General features: G+C 36.8%; 2 protein-coding genes across 2 annotated transcripts; both read right to left on the minus strand.

Moving 5' to 3' along the window:
- Positions 1-68: 68 nt before the first annotated feature.
- LOC143451570 (eosinophil peroxidase-like) lies at positions 69-8392 on the minus strand. The gene is made up of 21 exons (XM_076952229.1): positions 8239-8392; positions 7900-8098; positions 5970-6076; positions 5664-5831; positions 5446-5589; positions 5117-5227; positions 4883-5041; positions 4675-4802; positions 4445-4558; positions 4168-4325; positions 3905-4044; positions 3496-3664; positions 3237-3406; positions 2697-2888; positions 2392-2619; positions 2119-2246; positions 1841-1967; positions 1571-1718; positions 914-1083; positions 757-807; positions 69-555 (listed from the first exon to the last, which is right to left on the minus strand). The coding sequence occupies exons 1-21, from the start codon at positions 8315-8317 to the stop codon at positions 500-502; spliced, it is 2946 nt and encodes a 981-aa protein (XP_076808344.1). The 5' UTR covers positions 8318-8392; the 3' UTR covers positions 69-499.
- Positions 8393-13492: 5100 nt separating this feature from the next.
- LOC143453282 (salivary peroxidase/catechol oxidase-like) lies at positions 13493-21016 on the minus strand. The gene is made up of 21 exons (XM_076954554.1): positions 20900-21016; positions 20499-20685; positions 20211-20317; positions 19923-20090; positions 19614-19769; positions 19319-19429; positions 19075-19227; positions 18562-18689; positions 18355-18468; positions 18088-18248; positions 17635-17768; positions 17323-17491; positions 17050-17219; positions 16726-16938; positions 16384-16605; positions 15179-15306; positions 14949-15081; positions 14706-14814; positions 14380-14543; positions 14163-14189; positions 13493-14031 (listed from the first exon to the last, which is right to left on the minus strand). Exons 1-21 carry the CDS (start codon positions 20955-20957, stop codon positions 13982-13984), a joined length of 2862 nt encoding a protein of 953 aa, XP_076810669.1. The 5' UTR covers positions 20958-21016; the 3' UTR covers positions 13493-13981.
- Positions 21017-26101: the final 5085 nt, after the last annotated feature.

Genomic DNA, 26101 nt, shown 5'->3' on the forward strand with positions numbered 1-26101 from the left:
TATCATAGAGATGGCCATCGATAAACATTACTCTAAATAAGCCAATTAACAAATAATCAGACAGTCTGTTAAGCAAATTTTCCGTTATTTAATTACGTACAAAGTTCTTGTTGAAATGAAGCCAGACGTCTGTTGTTATACCAACGATATCCAGCTTTATAATTAGAACATGTCATTCAGGCACACCACCACGATTTCTGTACACGTTTCATTGTGAAACCGCTATTATTATGGACGATAAGTTGGAGTTTATTTGCGTACTCACAAATTTGCAATGCTCTAGCTATAATAGCTAAATCTTACTTTGTTATTACCAACAAATGAATAACTAACGGTGAAACTCCGATATTCAATATACAGGCTATACAATATCGCATATATGCACGTATGAATACTCTCGAAAACGCAGTATACATGAGATAACACGATATTGGGGGGTAACATACAAAGATATTATAACAAGAGAGTTCTAAACGTGCAAGATAATGCAACTATCCAATTAAGCACAACAGACGCCAAAACCACTGCATAATTCTTGTTTCCTTCTTTGCACGTCTAAACAAAGATTTGTGTTATTAGATAGAATATTACCATTAAAGAAGAAAAACTTATATTTGTGATCTATGTAACCTACCACACAATTTGCTTAAGGAAATAACTGTTTTCAACTCATCATACTGTAGCTACTACAATTTTCAAAAATCTACATGAGTAGTTAAATATGCTGATTGCATACAATTGATAGTTGATACGTACCGGGAGGTAGAAAGCTGGGGAAATCTCTCAACGGAACCAAACCGTTAATATCTGCGTAAGGGATAAACAGATAAGACAACGAACAATTGTAGCATGTTCTATCACACGTCCAAATGACATTTATTTTAAAGGTAAAAAATGTTTGCAAAGTACTTACCAGTGCTTCTGCAACGATAGCGTACTTCGTAATCGTTGCATCGCCGCGAAGGTTGAATGATGTTGCGACATTCAAGCCCAATTGTATGTGAGAAAGCCGTGAAAATGTCTCCAGTAAAGCTGGCTGGAATATGCGAGCGTACAGTTCGAGCTTCTATCTGCACAGGGTGTCTGTTAATACAAATTATAACGCTGTTAGCCTGGTCTACTTTAAACTACATATTACGCCTACTATAATTGCATTAGAGATAATTTGCATACTATAATTTTAAATAATTGGCTTAGATATACAGTATATGCATATATGTTTTCAGTTACAAGGCAGCATGCTGGGTGTAACTTTAACTTTGCACTACTAAAACAATTAAGGAATGTATAGCCTATGTTCTATTTTTTTGTGTAATTGCATCTTGCATTCCAAGATCCACTCATTAGCATTTATTAGCCACGTTTGAGCTCTATTTTGCGCTAATAGTAATGTCATTTCATTATAATTCGTGAAAACGTGATAACTTTTTTAATTAAATGCCCGATGGCTAGCTTTCGTCACAACAAAAATTTTACTGCAAAGCAAGACGCCTGGTCTATCCATATTATTTCGACGTAGGCTACTCAAATATACAATTGTAAGCGAGTTAAAACGTTTTAGGTGACTCACCTACAAAATCCATTCCTACTGACAACGTTGAAAAGATATTCTTGATCCCCATCGCCTGACGGTCTATCTACGCTTAGCCAGTTGGTCCAAACAAAAGCGGAACTGGGCGCGGGAGTATTTGGTGGCGGGTTACGAGTTGAACGACCAACTAAAGCGTACATATCTTGTTTAACTACTACCATTAGAATAACCTTTATTTTTTTAGTACAGTAAAAGCTAAACCGTAGATACTAATAATGTATTTAAATACAGTAGGATAGAAAAGTTTACTTTTTTTGCAGAAGTAGCGCACTTGATAGTCTTGGCAACGACCACTCCTTTGATCATTTCCCATGCACAAGAACCCAGCTGTGACACTGAATTTACGGAATACTTCACCGGTTTCTCTGGCAGGCGTCTATACAAGTCATTTTTAATGTAGGAATTGCTGTTGCAATACTAAACCCGTTTATTTCGTCAAGATTTAGTATTACGTGCGTTCAAACATCTGTAAACTTGATAAAACCTATAACATAAAATGAAAACTTTTACATGACATGTTGACTTACTCCGCCAAGAGTATGGACTTGTATAGCAATTGGTCCTTCACAAGTGCTCGTTTGCGAGTCTAAGCTTTCATCATCGTCCTGTTTTCGGCCACTTGGTGTGGAAATATCTTCCCAGTCACCCCAAACACCTAAATGAAGTTGTAAACTATTATCCTGTAGCATTGCATTAAGTCCATTACTAACTTTCATCTTTAAAAACCTAACTGAAAATCGTTTGTCATCACCCCCTTTTCATTACACATATTTTACTGCATAGTTGGTTTCCCTACTTACCTTTGCTGGCATCGACGTTAGGGTAATCAGTAGCCCGAATGGATCCAGCCGCACAACTGAAACGTACTTGCTTCTTTCCATTTACCGTGCGCTCTTCAAAACCTAAAACTTGGCTGCAAACATCATCTGGTCTGTTTGCTAACAGTTCGTTGTGTACCTGAGTACAGGTTAGAGTCTTGTCGTCATGAGTTGCTGGAAACCAAGATGTAAACTCGTGTTTGACCGATTCTGAAAATACAATATGACTTGATTAAACCGTTGTTTTAAGTTAAAACTTTGTAACGGCAGTATTGGGGATAAATTACCAGGGAAGGGTGGTTCTGATTCTCCGCTTCTCCAAGCTTCCAGGTTAAGTCGCGGTATCTGATAGCACGGGACTCTCGAATTACCCCTAACGGTAGTTTGCAGAAATGGATTCGGTTGAACAGATCTCATGTCATTCAGATTATCGCATAAAACTTTGGACAGGGTGTACTGACGGATTGCTTCCAGTTGTGCTGTTACGAATAGTGTATTTGATTATGATATAGGATATATGACCTTGCCCACTATAGATTAGGCTATTCAATTAAAAGTTAGCCGAAAGGTAAAAGCGCAAATAATCGAGTTCCATATCAAGTGGTTGCAATAAGTACCTACACAGCAGGTACAGGCTATAAATGAAGTAGCTAATTAGGCGATTTATTTAACACGCTGATGTGCTTTGATAAACATTATCTCAAGTTTCCATATGGTTATTGCAGTTATTCGTTATGTGATATGCACCTCGTCAACCTCACCAAAGTTATGTTATGACAACAACGTCACGAAGGAGTGGAAGATGAAAACATGAAAAAATCTCTTACCGGGTGTAAAGACTGTGAATGCTCCTCCATTTTCGTGCCACAATCGATCTCCTTTCTTTAAATCTCGGAATTGATACCCAGCGAGGCAGGCAAAAGTAGGACCAAGCAAACCACCCGGAACTGACGTTTCCGAAATTCCGGCAATGTAAAGATCAACGTCATCGACATTTCTAACGTAAACACAGATGAAAGCAATACATTGCCAGTAAATGTGGATTCAAGCACTGTTCCGCGAAAGCTTCGCAAAAAATCTCCTTACCGGTAAAGCCCTTCCAGTTTTCTTTGACGATTTCTGGGTATTTCTGTAAAATCAGAAAATCGTCTTGCTCGTTTCAGTCCACAAAAAACTCGGAAGGCATTGTAGCTTGGAACACCATGTTCTCGTCCTCTTTGCAAATTTAGTGACAAAAGATCACTGCCTAAAAAGTCTGGAAAATAGAGTAACAAGATGGCATGAATTGATGCCACATCTTTTTGCAATCTGCATTTAAGTGAAGGCACAAAAGTTATTCTATTCTGCTGTAATAACAGCAGCCTATTCGGTTGAGTTGATCAACAGAATTGGTAGAAGTCCAGTCTTACAGAAGCAATTATCGCTTTTAATTGGAGGTGAGCACTGGGCTGCTTTTCTACATACGATGAAAGCAAAAAGAGTGATATCATATTACCTTGAGGGGCAAAAAGGAAATTCTGCAAGTCATCAGCTATGGTGCTGTCCATTATCTCTGCCGCATCTTTGGTTAAACCTCTTAAGATAGAATTTGCTCCTCCTTGGTCGGTGGTTAGAAGTGGGTTGGAATCAAAAAAGCTAAATTTCCAATGAGCATTGTTGCAAAATAATGTAGTTAAACCACATCTAAAGCATAGAATCTCCTAGACCTAGAACTTGCTTGGTCGTTATGTTATCATTGTTAACTTTTGTTTCACCAACCTGGTTTTTAAATTTAAAGTTGTTCCTTGAGTACCAAAGTTTGGCGATGACCGTGATAACTCTGGATTAACCAAAGTGTGTCCTACTCTGAGAACAGCTGTGATAAATGCGTTGCTAGTTGTGGCGTCGTAACTACTGTCGTAACCGTACCAGTACCCCTGTTGATACGTTAGATAAAATATTTTAATACTGTACGACTTGCTAATAGGATTTAAAGAATGCATATTTTTGTTTCATAAATCATGTTTCGCTTAAATATGTATAGTTAAAACGCAACCTCTTCATTTAGTTCAAGATCAAATCGCTTCATGTAAGTTGGTCCCAAGAGCTCAGGTAGAAATTGTTTGTAGGTAACACGTTGAACTACAGCGCTGACTATTAGCCTTGCAGTCTAAAAAGTCAAATTTGTTACTGATGCCCTTACTCACATACGAAAATGGACCAGGTCGACATTTCTATTCTGTTACACAATACGCTAAAATCTATTTGTAGAAACCGTATCAATACATTGATTAATCTTGTTTTGTCCCAGTTACGATTAAGGTTGCTCAAATCTTTAACAAGTTTGTTGTGAAGTCGCACGAGCAAAGTGTGCATGGAAGCCAGCGCTGGATTTTCATTTGCTCGAACGTCACCTATATGAGATTATATCTGTTTAGACAGCAAGACACTTGAATACAATTTTCCGCTTTATGAGCATCATGTAAATACCTACCGCCAACAAAGCATGGAACGTTCTGTGGCTTGTGCACCCCAAATGGACAAGCTACATCGCGCAACGAAGAGTGTACTTGAGTGACAAGAGGCAGCGAAGGCGCGTGAGGCGGTGAAAATCCATGGGGATGAAGCTGACCGGTTTTCAACTCTCCGATCGCTTAATGCAAAATAAACAACATTCATCAACCTGCATGGGGCATAGCTGTTTGCATAAACCGCTAATGTGGCCTACGTGATGTCTTATCCAAAAGCTCGTCCAGCTGAAATTGACTGTGACCGTACACAGTTCCCGCATCAAGGTATGGCGTGATGTCATTTTTTGTTTGCCTCACATCAGTGTTACCTTCGAGGAAAAGAAGTTCAAATTTTCAGAAGTACAAAGGAACAACCTTATGCTTATCATAGTCTACTGTTGCCTGTGAACAGACGTTTTACACTTGTGGGATGGTGAAAACAATCATTTTCTTTACACATGGTGGCATAAATAGAGTTTTCAGCTAATGAGTTCTGCTTTCTTTAAATTTTTAGTTTCTTAAAAAACAAGTTTTATGCTTATTTTACATTCAATATCCGGAACCGGTTGAGATCTGACAAGTGGCAAGCAGGTTCTTCCTTCTTCAACAAAAAATCTGTCATTAAACGGAACATCTACGTTGTGGCATCCTGGGTCCCTTGTCCCACACCGACAATCTATACCTCTTCCCTCTGCAATTTCAATTAGACGTGATTCATAATATTATTTCTATGTAACACGTGCTTTGTTTTGCCACGATACTTACCCCTGTCGATTACTGGCGTGTCTGTGATGTCGTGGGTAATAAACTGTCCCCATATCACACCAAAGTTCGTCTTGTCTGGTGATTCACGTCTAACAACTTCCTTCATTGTGGTGGATATGATCCGAGCCGAAGGTAAATCTCTGTTTCCTTGACCGCGTCTAGGTAAGGCTGTACAAACAAGGCGGTGTTACTTTTGCATGATTGTTTGGAAGTACCAATAATCCGTTTTGTTATGATCCAAGAGAATGTGGATTACGTCATTAACTTTTTGTGGAGATTTTACACAAAAATATTTAAAGGTGAAACCTTTCCCGTCGGAGTAGTCTGCTGGTAGCAAACGTTTGTGCGGTTGACCGGCTTTACCCTTTCTCCCATCCAGTAAATTGTTGCAGCTTCCGTCTGGTCGATAAAATCTACAAAGTATTGTTGTGCTTACATATATTGCATTAACCACAAACTTGTCAGTATAGGCTGCTAAGCAACATATGAAGGTAATTCAAGGAATATCATTTATCCTTGAAGATGGAGCCTACACGTCTTGTGTGGACAAGGTCGAAACTATTTTAAGCAAATCTTTTGCCTGAGGTTTATTTTATCGTCTGTAGTACACAAACGCACGACGTTTATCAGAGTTTCAAGCTTAATACACTTATATTGGTCTTGAGTTAATTATGTTTTGTATAATTCTGAGCATAAATTATACGGCCAGAACATTGTCAAATATTAATAGGCCTACAGTAAACCCTTCGATACTGTGCTTTGAAACATTCATAATGATTTGGCTTTTGCTTTAGTAGCTTGTTATATTCGTACTCTGTACGAAAATTCATTGCAAATATGCAATTTAGTTAATTTTCTTACTTTGTTTCTGAAATATTTTGTATGCAAGAGCTTTGCATAAGCAATGAAAAACGTTGCATTAAGTATATTAGTGTAAAAGAGAGTTTATGTAGGCCTACTTGTTAAGTATGAAGTGTATCCTGGAAAATAAATATATTTTCTTACCATTATTGTCATTTGGTGGCGTTTTGCTAATTTTTAGTTTGATAAGTTAAATCAATGTGCGTGATTTCCTAAAAGGAAATATTTAAATATGAACAGCGCATACTGCTTTGGTTTATATCCACCCAAAACAAACAAACTCTTCACGTTGCTAAAGTAGGAAGTTATTCATAAAAATATTAAACGCACTTTTGCTAAGCACGGTATAGGCGGCTTGACAGAGTCATTTTGCAACACGATTGAGGTTTTCTTACATCACGTGTTATATATTTACTCAAATAGAAGCCGCGGCATCTACTGTTTTATTCCTTTCTTGCTTTAGTAGATTCGTTTTACTATTACTGTATGCGCTAAATACCGTATTTCTAATGCTGTTGATCAGTATACGTACGTTCGGTAGTTACAGTTCGTTCACTTTTTTGAATCTTTTGGTGATAAGAGAACGTTTAGCACATTTCTAACTCGTACGCTATGGATCTATTGATATGGTCATTTCTAGAAATATTCCGGACGCTTTCCTATCGAGAGCGCCTTTTAATCCAGTATAAACGGTATTTGCATTCTGCAGTGTTTTTTCAATTGCAATATGGTTGTGACCATGCAATGCGTCTAAACACATACCAGTATTTTTAACTTTATTTTTCCGGACAATTTGGGATTCCATGTAAATTCAGGCTTAAAATTTGACATGTTCTATTTACGGAAATCGATTAATTCCATGTTTTTTCGCATAAAATGGGAAGAATTCTGCTAAAATAGACTTATTTTAATACAATCTTGCTATCCGAAATATCGGTTGCAGGCAATTAAATTTAATTAAAGTTGCTTTTGATAAAACGAGTGTTTTGTTTACCCGGAGGCAAATTTATATTTTTGAGAAAATGTCACAGTAATCTTGTTCAAACCATATTTGATTGAGTTGCGTTGGCAAGATAATCTCTCTTTGAAATCTTTCTTTTCTGGTTTTAATTAAGAACTTATTATACGATGTCGTGACTAATTAACGGATTACAAAAACCTGATTTCAGGATTTGTTTTAGTTTTGGTTTACATTCTTTAATTCTTCACAAGCTTACAAGCATAAAAGTTATTGAAAATACGTAAAATGTCCAACACACAGTATATTAAGAATAAATTCATGAACCATTAGGCAGCATGTCGCAATTATTCAAGACGGCAGCATGCTGCACCATGCTCATTACAATAGCGAAAGTTTTAATAAAATGTTACAAACCTTTCTATTGTTTTAGGACAATTGGGTTTTGGTGGGCAAGGTGCAGGTGGGTCTGGTTCAAGGGGAACAAAAAAAGATTCGACCGGTGGTGGGGTGGTCGGCGGTAAGATGGGTCGAGGCCCTGTCCCTGGTTGTGGTAATGGATTTCTGCATTGTAAGCCAAATTGGAAACGGTCGAAAAGAGTCACCGAAGAACCACCTGGAAGCAACAGAAAACGTTCAGTGCCTTGTCACAAGATGCTGAATTGCAAATGTAAATCAAAACTTTATGTCGCTCTTTGTATTTTGCGACTTAACACACAACAATACAGTTATTTTTCTTATTAATAACTTACGTACCTTCGGGGCACCTTTGCTGAGCGTTGATTTCTGCAAAACAACAGGTGGCCACAAATAAACTCCAAATTTGAAAAAGCATTTTTTTATATAAAAAAATATGTCAAGTTAAAAAGGGACAATAAACTTGACTTCAGCTATAAAAATATATCAATAGGTTACAGAGTTTCTTTTTCTCTTCCCTAAACCCTGAAATTTTAGACTGATTTCCTATCCTTGCTTTTGAATATATTTGCTGCTCTTTATTTTGTCCGAACCGAAAATGTTTCTACAGACATATCGCATCAAATATTCAACCGTTTAACTGTTAAGCTTTAACTGTTAAGGGAGAAGAGTCGATTATAAACGAAAAATAATCTTTTCCAAGCGTTTCTCTACCAACTGTTAGAGATTTTTAGACTTTTAGAGACAAATATTCTAAAATTAACTTTCTTTTCTTTATCAATCATATCAGGCGTCAGTCTGAAATCTTGTTCTTCGACTTAATTTACGGTTCTTAAATAATGTCGAAGATGAAAAAAACAGCGTCTTACCGCGTTGCATAATATTCCCGGGAGGCAAAAATTTCCCATTTTCCTAAGCGTGTTGCAATTTGTATCGCGCTTTCCAATTTCGCTTCTTGTACTGGATATCTTTAGCGCTAATTAGCATATATTTTGCAAAACATTTATTAACAAACACTTCGTTGGACAAGCTATGCCTAATATATGCAAAAGAACTGTAAAACCTATTTTGTTAAAGACTGTTTAAGATATAATAAATCGTGTCTAATTGGAACAAATATAGCATCGTATTGCGTCAGAAATTTACGCTAAACGCCTTGAAGCGAAATTATGCTCAAGAGGTCAAGAAAACTTTCCCGCAGAAATATTATTGCGTCATTGTTCACAATTGTTACAGAAAGTTTAATTTCCTTGGCTAATCACGATGCACATATTTGTAGCAACTGTTGTACCACGACCGTAGTTTCGCTGACGTATCTAGCCTCGACTACTGTGATTAATCTCAAAGCCCGTTTTCCGTGAAGGACGTTTTATAACTACTGTACAAATATAGGAAGTCGTTGACACGTTTGGGATTGTTTTCGAAGATTTTTTCTGACGGTAACTTTCACGCATACAATTTTTGCAAAAACGTTTTAAACAAAAGTAACAAATTCACTTTTCAGTACCAATATGCAACGACACAATGTAACTTGATATATGCACGCACACTTTGGACTGTCACAAATTGTGTCGCCTGTTTTAGTGATGTCGTATACTTGGCTGACGTGGCATTATTATACAGTAGGCTACTCTTCAATTCCCGTGGCGGTGCATTGCACTTTGATATGTTACCTATTTTAGTCATGACTTTAAGAGCATTTTTAACATAACTCATAGCTTCAGTTTCACCACGTTGTTCTTCCTTACAAGATCAGAAGTTGGACTTTTGCTTAATACCAAACAAGTTATGTAGGCTACATATTTTGGTCAGTCTTACTCGTTTCGGTTGGCCGTTAACTTCGGATTTCGAACGAAGCAATAGCATAAAGAAAAAAGTCTTGTCGCAAATTTCTATTATAGGATAATATAGTGCGTATAATACAGGAAATATTAGAAATGTAGACCTAACTCATGATAAGGAACGATGAAAGATTACTCATGACATTACAATATTTAGTAACACTACAACGTTTACTATGAAAGCATGCTTATCAGTTATCATAAAGTAACTGTTAATGCATGGTGTTTAGGTCCAATACGTCATTTTGGAATTTCGCACTTTTTCTGTGTACTGTGTGGTCTGAACGTTATAAGATTCCAAATTTGCTTTCGACATTTTGAGGATATTCATATGAGGATTTGAGTTACTTACTTTCATGCATATTTATATCATGTAAAATTTTTGATAAAATGCCGATGCTGGGACTGGTTTGTTAATTTTCAGGTTCTTTTACCTAAAGTATGGCTTGTTTTATACTGCAATACATAACGTCCGAGATTCTATTCATTCTCTAATCTTCCCTTTCAAAACAAAACGTGTAGTTGTATATACTGTACTGCAAAACATTAAGCACATTTTGTATGCGCTTCGTTCTGTAATGTTTTGAAATTATATTATAGAAAGCACGGTACTATGACACCTTATCGAAAGACACTTTATCGAAAGACACTTTATCGAACGACACCTGATCGAAACGACAGATGATCGAAAGACACTTTATCGAACGACAGTTAATCGAGCCGACAGTTGATCGAACGACACTTTATCGAACCGACAGTTGATCGAACGACATTTTATCGAACCGACAGTTCAAGCAAGATTTTTGCGTGTTTCTCAAACATTGAAACAATGAGCCATTGTGATGTGCGGTCTTTGTAATGGTGTGCATTAATGAATTGTGATGTATATATCATAAAGTTGACGATTTATATTTTATATCTATATTTTATATTTGTATCATAAAGTGTACGATTTCGCATGGCGGCCGGCCCGCCCACATATTAATAAGATATCACAAGAATACGCACGAGAATTACTAAGTACGAGAGTAACCTAGAAACCTATGCGTCGTAGACTGATGAGATTATTACAGGTTAGTAGAAACATCATCTGGCTTCCTGTATACATCATAATTGTAAAACTAAAGAAAGTGAATTTAGTGTAAATTAGGTATTTCTAAAAGTGACACATTTCTATAAATTCTTCTTGTTACGCCGCGCCCCCGCTGTGAAAAGAGAACGAAAAAGAAATGTTAGTCAAGTTATTGGTGCGTAAATGAGTAATACGCTTCAATGCGGAGAGAGAGCAAAATTATATAAATATCACAATATCTCAAAAATTACAAAATCCAACTTTATCAAACAAACATGGACAGATAGCTGAACATTTTTTATGAAAAGTCACCAAATTTTAATTTTCTACAGCAAACAATGCAACGGTACGCCACGTTTTGCTATGACTGTGTGCGGGAGAAGCAACAGTCGATTCGATCAACTGTCGCTTTGATCAGCTGTCGGTTCGATAATGTGTCGTTTGATCAACTGTCGGTTCGATAAAGTGTCGTTCGATCAACTGTCGTTTCGATCAGCTGTCGTTCGATTAAGTGTCTTTCGATAAACTGTCGTTCGATTAAGTGTCGTTCGATAAAGTGTCTTTCGATCAGGTGTCGCGTCACGGAAAGCACACAGGAGGGGCTGCATTGCACATACGATGCAAAAGGACAACGTGCAATCTATAGTAAAAATCTATAAAACGTCATTAGTTATATGGAACGTTTGACAAACTATGTGCAAAACTCAAGAAACGAAAAACTAGATAAAATTGAAAACGATTTAAATTTCAACGTTTGGCTGATTCCTAAATTTGTTTACATGTCAGCAGCGTAGAGAAAAGTTTAAAATCATAGCTTTAATTCACGATATTCTTTATTAAGTTAACGGTAACAAAACGATTATTTCTGATATAAAATTTCTAAAAGGAAAATAAAACCTCACACAGTAAAGATGATGTTGTATATCGTATACCTTGTGTATGGCTCACGAATTAAAAAACGAAAGCCCGAGAATCACTGTTTTTATAGTCAATGCATGTTTTGTAACTTACAGGAGTACAAGAATCAACACCAAACATACTTAACCAAACATAATGTACCACTCGCAGTACACAAAAGTTATGTATAGAGTATCGTGACGCGACACCTGATCGAAAGACACTTTATCGAACGACACTTAATCGAACGACAGTTTATCGAAAGACACTTAATCGAACGACAGCTGATCGAAACGACACCTGATCGAAACGACAGTTGATCGAACGACACTTTATCGAACCGACAGTTGATCAAACGACACTTTATCGAACCGACAGCTGATCAAAGCGACAGTTGATCGAATCGACTGTTGCTTCTCCCGCACACAGTCATAGCAAAACGTGGCGTACCGTTGCATTGTTTGCTGTAGAAAATTAAAATTTGGTGACTTTTCATAAAAAATGTTCAGGTATCTGTCCATGTTTGTTTGATAAAGTTGGATTTTGTAATTTTTGAGATATTGTGATATTTATATAATTTTGCTCTCTCTCCGCATTGAAGCGTATTACTCATTTACGCACCAATAACTTGACTAACTATTCTTTTTCGTTCTCTTTTCACAGCGGGGGCGCGGCGTAACAAGAAGAATTTATAGAAATGTGTCACTTTTAGAAATACCTAATTTACACTAAATTCACTTTCTTTAGTTTTACAATTATGATGTATACAGGAAGCCAGATGATGTTTCTACTAACCTGTAATAATCTCATCAGTCTACGACGCATAGGTTTCTAGGTTACTCTCGTACTTAGTAATTCTCGTGCGTATTCTTGTGATATCTTATTAATATGTGGGCGGGCCGGCCGCCATGCGAAATCGTACACTTTATGATACAAATATAAAATATAGATATAAAATATAAATCGTCAACTTTATGATATATACATCACAATTCATTAATGCACACCATTACAAAGACCGCACATCACAATGGCTCATTGTTTCAATGTTTGAGAAACACGCAAAAATCTTGCTTGAACTGTCGGTTCGATAAAATGTCGTTCGATCAACTGTCGTTTTGATCAGCTGTCGGTTCGATAAAGTGTCGTTCGATCAGCTGTCGGTTCGATAAAGTGTCGTTCGATCAACTGTCGGCTCGATTAACTGTCGTTCGATAAAGTGTCTTTCGATCATCTGTCGTTTCGATCAGGTGTCGTTCGATAAAGTGTCTTTCGATAAAGTGTCTTTCGATAAGGTGTCATAGTACCATAGAGTATAGACCGAGAAAAACGTATCGCAACTATAATGCATGAGCGGAAACTTTTAAAATTAAGTCTTGTTATTACTGTTATGTACACTAGTAGTCCATGTGGTGTTCGCAAGAGACTTTTTAACCTTTGAAAAAACTACTGTTAAAGCCGTTTAAGTTTCATTAGGTTCAAAAGTTATAAACTGGTCATGCTTCACCCAAATACGGAATAATCTAAACAGCAGAATGAGAATTCTGATCTAATCACATAATTTCGCTAAATACTTCACTTTTATTCAATACTATATTCCTCAAATTTACGTTTTCTCCTTAACTTTTCCTATAAAATACTAGAGTTGCGAACTATTTTTAAGTTTTGCGCTGCCCTCTCGTGTGCACTGATGTTTATTCAGAATTATATTAACTTGTTCCGCTGGTTATACACTTTGCTAAGCACAAATGGCATGAGATTTTGTCTGATATTTTTTGTCCGCTGCATTTTATATCGTTATTTTATTTCAACACATTCACGACATTTCTATACCAAAGTTGCACCAAAAAACAAACATTAGGAACAGTTTTGAAAGATTGTTGATGCGCTTATGAATGAACAAAGGCTAATTACTGTTGACTCGACGATTAATATCAGAAAAGGCTAAGCACATAGCTAAAATAAACACATACCTAAACGGAATTTTAGGCTTTCATTTAAAAAAAAAACATTAAAACTGCAATTTAACCCCATATAAAGGAACGAATTTTGAAATTATGAAATCGTTTGGTGAAAACCGATAATTGTTTGACTATGACAAGAAATATTATGCACCTCTCTATATATACTATAGGTTCTAAAACAAGATGTTTTTATGTAAAAATTAGTGTACCGGGAAAATATATAAGCTAAATAAATATAAACTAAAACAAACAAGAAAATAAAATGTCCTTTTACAAACGATGAGGTATATTACTGTGCACAATTCCCATTAACAGCATACACGGTAGCTTCGGCAGAGAAAACTTTTTTGTCTTTGAACTGAAATAAATCAAAATAAGGAAGATGAAATAAACGCCACGCCCAACAGAATATCAACAACATTGATTTAAGTTCTTGTTTTAGAAAACTATAGCAAAGATTAGTTTCGGTTGACAGTATTATAGACTTACCGTCAAATGGTAAACTGTTGGATGTTCCTGAAAAATAAACTGCGTTTTTAAATGAATAAATATGAACATTATAAACATTTAAGTCATTTTGCATATGCTCTTATGGGAATATTGTCTATGATAAAAATTGACATGAAAATAGATAAGGAAAACAAACGTAGTCAATAGATTGTCATGTGTATGCATTCGAATGCGTAACAAATAAAAAGGGCTTCACCTGGACACAAATACCGAACTTCGTAATCGTGGCACCTTCCTTTTGGCTGTTCAGAGTTAAAACATGTGAAGCCATAGTCAGGTCGCATTCTTCGAATTATATCACCGGTTTCACTCGCAGGAATTTTTCCCTCGACCGTTCTCACTTCTATATCCACTGGCCTCCTTGAAAATGTCAAAACACGTGTTAATAGGAGCAAGAAAATATTAACCAACTATTGAATCAGCATTAATGTATAGTATAGTATAATTCGACTTCTCAGATTTCACAATCAAAAAGCAAGTCAACGAATAAGTGAATTAAAATGGCAAATTAAAAGAAAAAACCTGCACAGTCCGGGTGTCCCTCTGGCGTTTGCGAGATATTCAAGGTCACCTCGGTTGTCCATTGTGTCAGTACTTATCCAGTTTGTCCACCCCGAGTCGGTATTTTGAGCTAAAGAAGGATCAATAAGGGAGGGGGTAAGGTGAAAATAATTTCACTGGCAATATTCCAGTAACTTATATCAGTAAAAGCGAAAGTACAATTTACATTTCAGTGTTCTTATCAGGCCTAATGAAACGTCTCACCTTGGCCTCGTCTGCATAAATATCTAACTCTGTAGTCGCTGCATTTTCCAGAACGCTGTTGTTTAGCCCGGCATATGAATCCGAAATGAACACTGAATTCTTCAAAAACTTCTTCCGTTTCTCTTGCGGGAATCTGTCAAAAACGTTCGTTTTTCAATAAATTCCGCTTGAGTGCTTGATCTAAGTTTTTATATAAACTAATTTTGGTAGAAATAGCTTCTTTTACTTACGCCATCTAGTGTTTGAACTTGAATAGCGAGTGGCTTGAAGCAATCTGATTGTCTTGGCAACCGCAGTTCAACGTCATCACCATCTGACCTATCAGGTGTCGAGCTGTCAGACCATTTACTCCAATAAGCTTTTAACATATATAAGGCAAATTGTAATGCTGATATCAGGTATTAAAGGTTATAGTTTATTTCAATAACGTACTTGCGAAAGGTTAACAACTTTTAACTTTGCATAACGTTTGCAGCGTCTAGTAAATACATTAGCAAAAATATGACAGACAAAACAGTTTCATAAACCATAGGGTTTATCTTTGTAAATTTAACCTTATTAATGCTGACGATACTAGCGCGAGCAAAATAGTCTTATATACAGTATATATATTGCCTTGCTGATGTGACGGAGAAAAACCAAATACGTTACCATGAAATCAACTACAGGTACACCGTAAGCAGATAAGACATGCTAATATCAGTTATACGACACAGCTTGTCGTTTAAACCAAATGATTCAATAGTTGGCCACCCAGATAAGATGTTGGGGCAGAGGAATCGAGAAGTTGCTCGGCCGTGTTGACATCCAGAACGCGCAAACAGTTTATTCTGCTTGGGGCACGATAAGTGAAGGCCGACGCCGGTACGCAGACGGTTAGGCCATACCTAAGTCATCTTTATCATGAAACGCCGGTGGGGTGCTAACAAGTCGCATCGAAGATGGAATTACAATGTCTACAAAGGGCTTTTTGCCGCTGTGGCTGTATCCGACATCTGATGCCAGTAGTTGGCATCAGATGCAAGAGCATAATACAGCCTAATACATAATAATACACCTTTCTTTCATGTGAGTAAACTGTTAACTAAATTTGATTTCTTGGCTTAAAATAACCCTATCAGCTGCTTAAAACCAAAACATGTTGGTTGTTACTACTCTTTCATGATTGTGGTCAACTGTGTCGAGCCGAGTCATGTTGCACTGGCTTCGACTATTGTATATATTCGTGTATTTTGACCGTGTTGGTCCGATGCCAAGGTATTGTCCAAACAAGTGGCTTCTACTGTATTTCGCTGGCGCTACCATTGTCAGCGTTGAGAAAATTTATTTTTATAGCGGCAAAGGAAACGTTATGCTATTGTCGAATATATCTTGACTGTTGTATTTCTGTTATAATCTTCTTTGAAATAGTTGAAATTAAGTGAAAGATTCTTACCATCGTTAGAATTCACCGGAGGATAATCGGTATGCTTGATTGTTCCCGGTGAGCACTGAAACCTCACCAGCGTTTCGTCATTTATTTTAGTTGTTTGTGTATCCAGAACCTGATGGCAAACCTCATCAGGTCGATAACGCATAACATGGTTAAGAGTTATTGAGGCTGTCATGACATGACCATCTCTAGTGGATGCAGGAAACCAAGATGTCCATTCGGTATCTGCAAAAAATTTTCGAGAGTTGATAAGTGAGTTTCTAAGAAGTTTATGTAACCCTATAATAGTTTTGCGACATAGTCACTGACCTGACTGACTAAAACCTACTCAGTTAAAACATTTACCAGGATTTTCAAAACTGGATCTTTGTGAAGACCGTGGTGATGGTCCATTTTCTTGCCAAGGCCGTAAATCTAATGCTTGAAAATTCTGGCAAGGTCTTTTGTAGTTACCAAAACCGTCAACGCGCATTGGATGTGGTTGAATTGTTTCCATGTCAGGCATGACATCACAAATCAAGCGTGAAAAGCTTGCACTTCTCAATGCATTCAATTGATCTATAAAGGATTAAACGTATATTCTAAAATATAGTCTGATCCAAAGTTATACGTCTCCGGACATATTTTGTGACAAGCTTTATTCTGGAATGATAACAATGTTTTCGTTACCTCTAGTAAAGTATTCGAAAATGCCTCCATTTTCATGCCAAAAACGATCCCCTTTGCGTATGTCACGAAACTGGTAGCTGATAATGCAAGCAAAAGTTGGTCCAACTGATCCATCTTCTACTGGATATTCGCTGACACCAGCGATATACAAATCAACGTCGTCAACGTGTCTACAGGATAATTAAGGTGTCGGTAAATCTTTTCGCCTAAGCACCTAAATTCGCTACCATTACCAATATATGACAAGTAAACATGATACTATTTTACACAAACCGGTATAGAGAAGCAAGTTTCTTTCTATTTTCTTCAGGCATATCAACAAAATCTCCGAATGATTCTGCAACCTTCAGACCACAAAACTCTCTGTATTTATTGTAAGATGGTATACCGTGGTCTCTTCCACGTTGTATATTGATTGCCAACAGATCTAATCCATACTTCCCTATTTAAAATAATCAAACTGAGTCACGAACTGGCCATTTTCGGAAAGTTTTGTTGTCTTTGTGTAAAACTATGACATTGAATTTTCAACATATTGGCAGTTATTGGCAGTGCTGGATTAAAATGTGCTACTGAATAACTCACCAGGTTCTGCAAATAGAAAGTTTCTTAAATCGTCCACAAAACTTGAGTCAACTTTTTGTGCTTTATCTTTCAGAAATCCTCTCACAATAGACCCGGCACCTTCCACGTGCATAAGGGGCTCGCTGTTGAAAAAACTGCAAAGACAAATAAGTTGTAAGAGATCGATATCGCATTTGGAAATACTGCCTTGAAACATGACCAACATTTTCCCTTGCCAATACGATTCTTCATCTTTTCGCAAAGGCGAACATTTTTAAATTAAAAAAAAAATTTCATCTTTACACAGCAGTATCCAACTACTTGGTCAAGGTTTTTAAATTTGATAAATGTATCAGTTGACCAAATTTCATTGAACTGATAACTAACCATGATAGAAAGTAGTAATATTTCCTCCAAAGCATTGAGATATGAATTACTAACTTTAGCTTCAGAATGAATAAAAAAATTCCTAACCTGTCTTTGAGAGTTAACTCGGAATTACGACTATTTCGCCAGGATGCTTGAGGTCTCGAGAGTGTACTCCTGATCATACTGTGTCCAAAACGAAAGGCGGCTGCGGTAAAGGCGTTGGAGACTGTTGCGTCGTAAGTTGAGTCGTACCCATACCAGTAACCCTGTTAAATGAACATGCTTGAGCCGTAGACTTACAAATAAACATTTATATGTTGGATTGTTTATGACTACACACACTGTTTTCATGTTTTGGCTTGTATAGCTAACCTTTCGAACGAGATTGAGACCGAATCTGTGCATGTGTTTTCTTCCAATAATTGTCGGAAGAAAATGGTCATAAGTTACTATTTGTTCAAGGGCAGTAACGATAGCTCTAGTGGTCTGAAAGTGAAATAGGTCTTCTGTAAGATACGGTCTGAAATTGTATGTTTTTCCAAACAAAAAGCATGCATTTTTGTAATGATTTAACACCACCTGAAATATAAGAGATCCTTTCCACGAAGGATTTATGCTTGCCAATTCCCTTGCAATGCGATTGTGCTGCTTCATCCACAAGGTATGTTGAGTTATCAAAGCGCTGTTTTCATTAACGCGTACATCTCCTACAAGTGATCACAAAATAATGATATAAACAGAGCCCACACGCGCGCAAAGCCTTAAATGGGCCATAGCCAAGTGGGAAATTTAGGTTACAGCAAAGAAGTATTACATCATCATTGCTAATTACATAAATTATAAAGTATAGACAGTGAAAAACATGCCATGCTGTAGAAACGCACGGCAATTCGTATACTGCTACAAATTATCATCTAATTTTTGTGTAATTATTTTGTGTTTCATTTATGTCAGCTATTGTGGTTTGCGAACATTAGGCTTTCTTGAAATCGTAAGCCCAAGGGTGCCTGCCTTGTCCTTGACTCTTGATGATATGATATGACGTTAGCCAAACCAATGTTCTTCAAATATAACCTCGATATACGCTTTTACCTGAAACAAAGCAAGGAAGATCTCTAGGCTTGTGGATAATGGGACATTGCATTGTTTCAGCTATTGATGAGTTTATTTCACTTTGAACGGGAAGAAGATCTAATCCGCCGCGGCCGTGATAACGCACATCGAATTCTCTCAATAAACCAATGTCTAAGTAGAAAAGAAGTTGGATTTTAATTTCAAGGTTTTTTATAGAGCCTACTAACAAGCAGATTCTGATGAACATCTACTACAATGAGACCTGAATTTGGATCCATTAAAGAATTAAGATGAGATTGAGAACTTCCGTATATTGTACCAAGATCAATATAAGCACTTATATCACTGAATTGCTGCCGAATCGACGTGTCACCTTTCAAAACAAAGTACGGATAACGTGGCTAAGCACAATATTGAAGGACATTTATTTTCTTCAACAAGATTTCAAGGTATGTTATACTTTAATATACAATATATACCAGATAGTGACTATCCTACTATATATCTACTACGCTATTCTATAGTTAGAAATCTCAAGAAATTCACATTCATCTTACAATCATCAGAGTCAGCAACTGGTTGAGATCTTTTTAATGGAAAGCAGGTTTTTCCTTCCTCTTCATTTTGAACGTCGTCTTCTGGAATTTGGATATTGAAACACCCAACAGTAGCAGGATTGTCACAATTGCATTCTAAAGAATCTCCATTGATGTCTGTGGTATATTTTAAAAGCATTTTATTTAGATTTGCATCATACAGTTATGTACAGTTTCCAAATGATACCAACACTAGACAACACCAGCAACAATGATATGCTTTCATCAAGTACAGTAGCTTAAACAACGGACAGCCATTAGAAGTCCGACCTGTTTTAATCACGGGAGTATGTGCGATATCATGCGCAATGTACTGGCCCCAGAGTGGTACAAGATGAGATGCAACTGACGACTCATGGGTCACAGAATTCGACATTACGGTAGAAACCAACCGAGTAGAAGGTAGCTTCTGATTTTGTCTTCCTTTCCTTGGGGACCCTGTAAGTGTAATTACAACCTGCGTTATCCCGTGAAAGTGCTATTTTAAGATTGATTCATCATTATGCAAAATTGCACAAAGTTTTGGAATTTTTATTGGCACATAATTAACCCGCTAACCTCTTTTATCGGAATAATCTGCTTGAATTAGTCGCTTGTAAGAACGATTAGCTCGACCTTTATTCTTGTCCACTCGGTTGTTACATGTCCCGTCCACCGAGACGAAACTGAAGTAATGTGTTATTAAGCCGCATCAAGTGATGTCGTAATAAAGTGGTTAAACAACGTTCATGTTTGTTAAACCAATTACTAGTAATATTTACATTTAATGTGGAGCCGAAGCCGTACCAGTCGTAACCAGAAAATGTTATCAGTGTTTTTATGGTATGAAAATATTTTAAAACTTACTTGTGATAAAAAACTGGAGGACAATTTGGTTGATCAAAGCATTGGGTGGTATCTGCAGTAACCGTTGGTTTAATGTCAACCGGTGAAGATGCTGTAGTGTGAGGCCTTCGAGTAAAAAATGTCCTTGGCTGTATTGTTGTATGACCAAAAGTTCTCACGCGTCGCAAAAAAGCGTTGACATCAATATCTGTCACAGATAGAATTTCTCAGTTTGAACACTGTTTACAATATCCCACAAAATCTAATTTTATTTGTACATGCAATTACCCAGTACACTTGGCAATAATACCACATATTCAGTAGCGATATTTTCTAACGAAAACTGCAGTCTTTCTGCCTGATGGAGATAAAGTATTTTATAATCTACTATACTGTGTTTCTTCTACATTTGTAGTACTTACCGGTAGCATTGACCGAGAGAAAGCACACACATAAAACACATGTGATAAAAGTTCGCATATTGTCAATTTCTGAGTCTCTACCCAAAGTAATTGTGCGAAGAACATACAAATACACTGGCTGATATATTTCACGTAAGCTTATATATGGTGAGCCAGTGATTTTAAGAAAGGTATAGGATGTTTACAAGAAACAATTAATTAGATGATAATTTACTGTAATTCAATTTGATACGTGCTTGCTGATATGTCGTCATTCAGTCACGAGCATTATGTTCAACAGAAAACTGAAACAAATAATTGTACGTCGCATTTGTTGAATAAACTACCAGGGGCCTAAATGCCGCATATGAGTATCAATTTACTATTGCGTAGCCAAGTGTTTAACTGGAGAGCAATAATTATCCTTAACCTAACGACTTCCCCGTCTAATAGGACTGGCCAAGAATGACGTAAAGGTGGCATAAAGAATAATTACTTTTTCTCCATGAGCCCAATTCTGAGTTTACAATGAACATACTGAATTTAGCAACGGTAGCCTACTTATTCTACATTTCTAGGTTAAATTTACTTTTTTTGGTAAACCGTAAAAACGTAATATTGTCATCAGTCATCACTAATCAGGCAAATGCTGTTGTTTATTTTCGCTTCTATCATAAAAGCATCAGTACATGGTATCAAGGTAGGATACGGTTACTCTTGATCTTCTAGGGCCTAGGCGTAAAAGAAATTACATGAAGAATGAAACGTAAACAAAAAGACAAAATTCGGAAACAGAACTTCTTTAAAGCAACAAAATTCCCCAACTTCAAAAAAGAAAAAATGTCAACATAAACGAAACCCTTGTACTCTAATATTAAAGTGCCAATAAACAGTGTTTGTATTATTTAATCGAAATCCTCGCGCCGGTATTCTCAATAAAATTCGACAAAAAACGATGTCAATTTCAGAAAAACTGCTTTGTTTTTGAAAAACTATCACATTTTGAAAAGACACATAGCAGCATGGTGCTTATTCCAAACAACCAAATTGTTTTCTTATAAATCGTAAATTTGTAGTTTTTTTCTACTTTTAGTTTTTATTTAAATTTTAAGTTAAAAAGATATCAAATTTAAAAAACTTTAAAAAAAAATTCAAATAAAATTGAAAGCAAAATTTAAATGCATTAAATGTAAAATAACCTAAAATGATTTTTACTTTAAAATCAGAAGATAAAAAGATTTTCAAGTTGAAAGTAAATCTAAGTTAAATAGAACCTCATTTAAAATGAAAAGAAAATGAAACAAAAGTATATTTCATTTTAAAGTGGAAAGCAAAATAAAGAAAACAAAAGTGCGATCCATTTTAAAATGAAACCCAATTGAAAGTAAAATGAAACCCAATTGAAAGTAAAATCCATTTTAACATGAAAAGTAACTTGAAATGAAATCAAAATTTGCAACGTAGCCAAACTGTGCCAGAGAACTGATTGTGCCAATTTGATGAAACGCTAAATGCTTAAGGTACTTAGTCTACCCACATTCTGTATATATCCAGGCATTTTCGGTATTCTAGGTGTCATAGCGTACCCCTTGTTTCTGGTGCGTAACCAGTCTTCCCGACGCCCCCGGCTTCCTTGTAGATTCGCGATAAGCATGCCAAGCTGTCGTTCGTGACTGTGACGTGTCAATATACCGCTAATAGATTAGGTCTTTATGGAACGAAAAGCTTGTGCGTAGGATAACACAATGTTAAAGTTGTGTCATGTAATTGGGTTACACACAGTGATGGGATTCAATCGAGTTATTAACCGTTTAGCCTGCATACCCATTGTTGAATGTAAAATTATTATTTGGATGGGTATTAAAAAGTACAAATATTCAGGTAATAATATTATTTACCATAGTACTCCATACACGTCCCTATAGACAGCTCATTGCCATTATGTGAAGCTTCAGATAAATGTTTAACTCTGATATCATCGACTGAGTATGTTTTCCTTTGCCACATTTTAGCCGAATCGTTTGCGTTCCACAAATTAAGGGGAAGCCCAATCAATTTTATTATCAAAAGATTTGATTTGATCAATCTATTGAATATGCATCCAGAGCCCTGATCAAGACGGAGCAAAACTGAACTCAGATTGAAAAAGAGCTTCTCTCTGTTGTGTTTGGTCTGGAACGTTTTGATCAGTATACGTACCGACAAAAGATTATAGTTCACAATGATCAACGACCCTTAGTCTATTGTAAAGAAGCCTTTTAGTGAAACACCAAAGCTTCTCCAAGCTCTCATTATGCGCCGAAATCGTTACGATATTGTTTTTAAATACAGTCGAATCCGCTTAACCCGGACAACCGCTTTATTCGGCCAAAATACTTGGGAATGGAACAAAACTAAAAATGGAACGTAAAAAACTCCTGTTAATTCGGACACAGGTTCGCAATTCCTATCGTTAGGTTATGACACAAAAAACAGTATTTCGTTCGTTTTAACACAAGATGCAATTGCATTATGAGTGATTATGGTGAAACAATGACGATCGATGCAGTAACAATCGACAATGACCTCATATAAGGCCGTGCCAGCTTCATAGTCGCTTTTCCTTCGGTACAATTGCGTCCATCTTGTAAAACAGAACGGTACAGAAAAGTTTAGCAGAAAAAGTGAAATTGCTCACTAAAGTAAACGAAGAAAAAATATAGACGCTTCCTTGACAGTTCGGCAGTTAGCGGCGTTGGTGGGGATATCAAAAAGTAGGCCTACTTCGCAAGATTGGCAGAAAAATGAGGCAAAAACTGCGTGAACAACATCAGTAGGCTATGCTTTGTGGACGAGGTTTAAAGAGGAACCGGATAAGAATGGGCAAAGAAGATAATGTTGAGTCAGCTGTCAATGACTAGTTTCATGCAATGCGATTGAAAGGTCAGCTACTTAGGCCTACTGAAACGCTAATTCGAGCAAAGGCTGAGGAGTTTTTAAACATGCTTGGGATTGAAGGCTACAGTGCTAGCAAAAGTTGGCTTTCCAGGTGGAAAGGAAGACGGGAATTGTTTGGAGTCACCTCATGGTGAGGCAGCAAGTGCAGATAAGCAAGGTGTTGGAGAATGGGGGCAAACTGAGATGAGAAGGATTTTAGAAGAGTACACCACCGATCGTGTGTACAATGCTGATGAAACAGGTTTATTCTATCGTGCTGTTCCTGATGGCTCGTTGTGCTATGCCAATGAAAAGCTGCAAGGTTCCGAGAAAGCAATGAAACGTCTAACCATTATGGTGTGCGCTAAAAGGATGGCACTGACAAGAAAAAACTACTGGTGCTGGGCAAATCCCAACGTCCAAGATGTTTCAAAGCCTTGGATGTAACAAAGCTGCCTGTCACCTACAAAGCAAATTCAAAGGCTTGGATGACTTCCATCTTGTTTGAAGACTGGTTGAAGGAATGGAACCGTCAACTTGAAGGCAAGCCAAAGATTTGCTTGTTAGTAGACAATTGCCCTGCGCACCCAAACCCGCCAAAATGTGTTCCAAAAAATATTGAACTTGTTTTTTTTGCCACCCAACACTACGTCAGTGTTGCAACCAATGGATCAAGACATCATCAAAAACGTGAAGACACGCTTCCGCGCAGAGTTGGTAAAGTTAATGTTATCTTTAATCGCTGATGACAATCTGTCTTCAAGCTCATCAGCAATTGACGTCAGCCGCAAAATTTCTGTATTAGATGCTGTACAGTTTGTTGCAAAGAGCTGGCATGTTGTGACACAACAGATAGTGGCGAACTGCTGGCGCCATGTTGGCTTTGTAAAAGACAATGCGCCTGATCACAATGAAGCTATGACTTTGTCAAACGATGACTTGTGTGTATAGGGCGTCCTAGCAGCTATTACAGGCATTTTTTAAATTGTTTGTTGCGTTAGGGGTAATAATTTCATTGTTACGTCATAAACGACAATACAGCGCTCTATTTGGGATACAATGATACATGGATGAGTGGAGCTGGGCTAGTAGCTGAAGGCCTTATATCTTGGTCGATATTGCAAAATTTAAAACATGTCTGAAACGATAAGAGCGTATATTCGCTGAAGAAGATTTTGAAGCACTGACTAGAAAGATTGCAGATTACAGATTTGACTGGAAGAATGGTGGTATACAATCTAAACTGATCGAATTTAAGAACAGGCATAATGAGACCGCTGATACATAATTATTGCTGGATATGTAAAAGAAAGTTTGGAAAAAAGTGAACTCTCTGAAAAGTGTGTGGCGTTCACAGGAGACAATTGCAATACAGTACAATGTTTGGAGGATTGAGGCGTAATGAGCTTGGTAACAATGTGTTTGCGAAGTTAAAGAAAACATTAAGCGCATCGTTAATTGGAGTAGGCTGTCCAGCGCAGGTTTTGAACAAATGTATCCATTATGGTGATGAACGAATCAGCATCGATATTGAAACTATAATTAGCAAAATATATCAATATTTTTCCATTTACACAGTCAGAACTGAGAAGCTGAAAGGATACTGTGTATTTGCAGACGTCGAATACAGAAAACTTCTTTCTCATAGCAATACTCGCTGGCTCTCTTTATTTCCTGGAATCACAAGATTGATAGAAATGTTTTTACCGTTAAGATCCTTCTTTTTGTCACAAGAACATCCACCTACAATCATCAAACAATTCTTTGAGAATGAAATGAGTGAGATATACATGTGGCATCTGCAAACACTAATGTCTGTTTTTCACATACATATTCAAACCGTGGAAAGGGCAAGCAACTCTGTTGTAGAAGTGTTGACAAGTTTGGAATCAATTCAAAAACTACTTGAAGAAAGGAAAAATCAAAACTTTATGTCCCTTAAAGTTAAAGAGCTTCTTTCTCAAAAACGCACAGAGGGATACGAAATTGAGGGTAAAAACTTCCTTTCCGAAATTGCAAATCTTTATATGAAAGATGCTTGGAATATTTGAACAAGTGGACGAAGCCATTAGAAGAGTTTACTTGTTTCAAGTAGGGTTAGTTCGGATATCAATAATTTTTACTATCCGGATAACGGATATATCCGTATATTTGGAATTTATCTAACCGGTTAGATAACTGCTAAGTGAAACAATCGATTTCACGAGGTTTGCATGAAAAATGGATTGTAAAATCATTACACAGTTTTATTGCAGATCTACGCACACGCGCAGTACGAGCGAATACGAGAAAAATCACGCAAATTTA

This window comes from Clavelina lepadiformis, chromosome 4 (genome assembly GCF_947623445.1).
Source record: "Clavelina lepadiformis chromosome 4, kaClaLepa1.1, whole genome shotgun sequence".
Classification (NCBI taxonomy): Eukaryota; Metazoa; Chordata; class Ascidiacea; order Aplousobranchia; family Clavelinidae; genus Clavelina; species Clavelina lepadiformis.

Excerpts from the sequence above, each read along its gene's own strand:
- LOC143451570 (XM_076952229.1), bottom strand. The coding sequence starts at position 8,317 with ATGCTTTTTCAAATTTGGAGTTTATTTGTGGCCACCTGTTGTTTTGCA. Across the intron at positions 8,099-8,238 it reads TCAGCAAAGGTGCCCCGAAG|GTGGTTCTTCGGTGACTCTT; the intron begins GTACGTAAGTTA and ends TGTTGCTTCCAG. Across the intron at positions 556-756 it reads CCCCAGCTTTCTACCTCCCG|ACGTGCAAAGAAGGAAACAA; the intron begins GTACGTATCAAC and ends ATCTTTGTTTAG.
- LOC143453282 (XM_076954554.1), bottom strand. The coding sequence starts at position 20,957 with ATGCGAACTTTTATCACATGTGTTTTATGTGTGTGCTTTCTCTCGGTC. Across the intron at positions 20,686-20,899 it reads TCTCTCGGTCAATGCTACCG|ATATTGATGTCAACGCTTTT; the intron begins GTAAGTACTACA and ends TATCTGTGACAG. Across the intron at positions 14,815-14,948 it reads TTTATGCAGACGAGGCCAAG|CTCAAAATACCGACTCGGGG; the intron begins GTGAGACGTTTC and ends ATCCTTCTTTAG.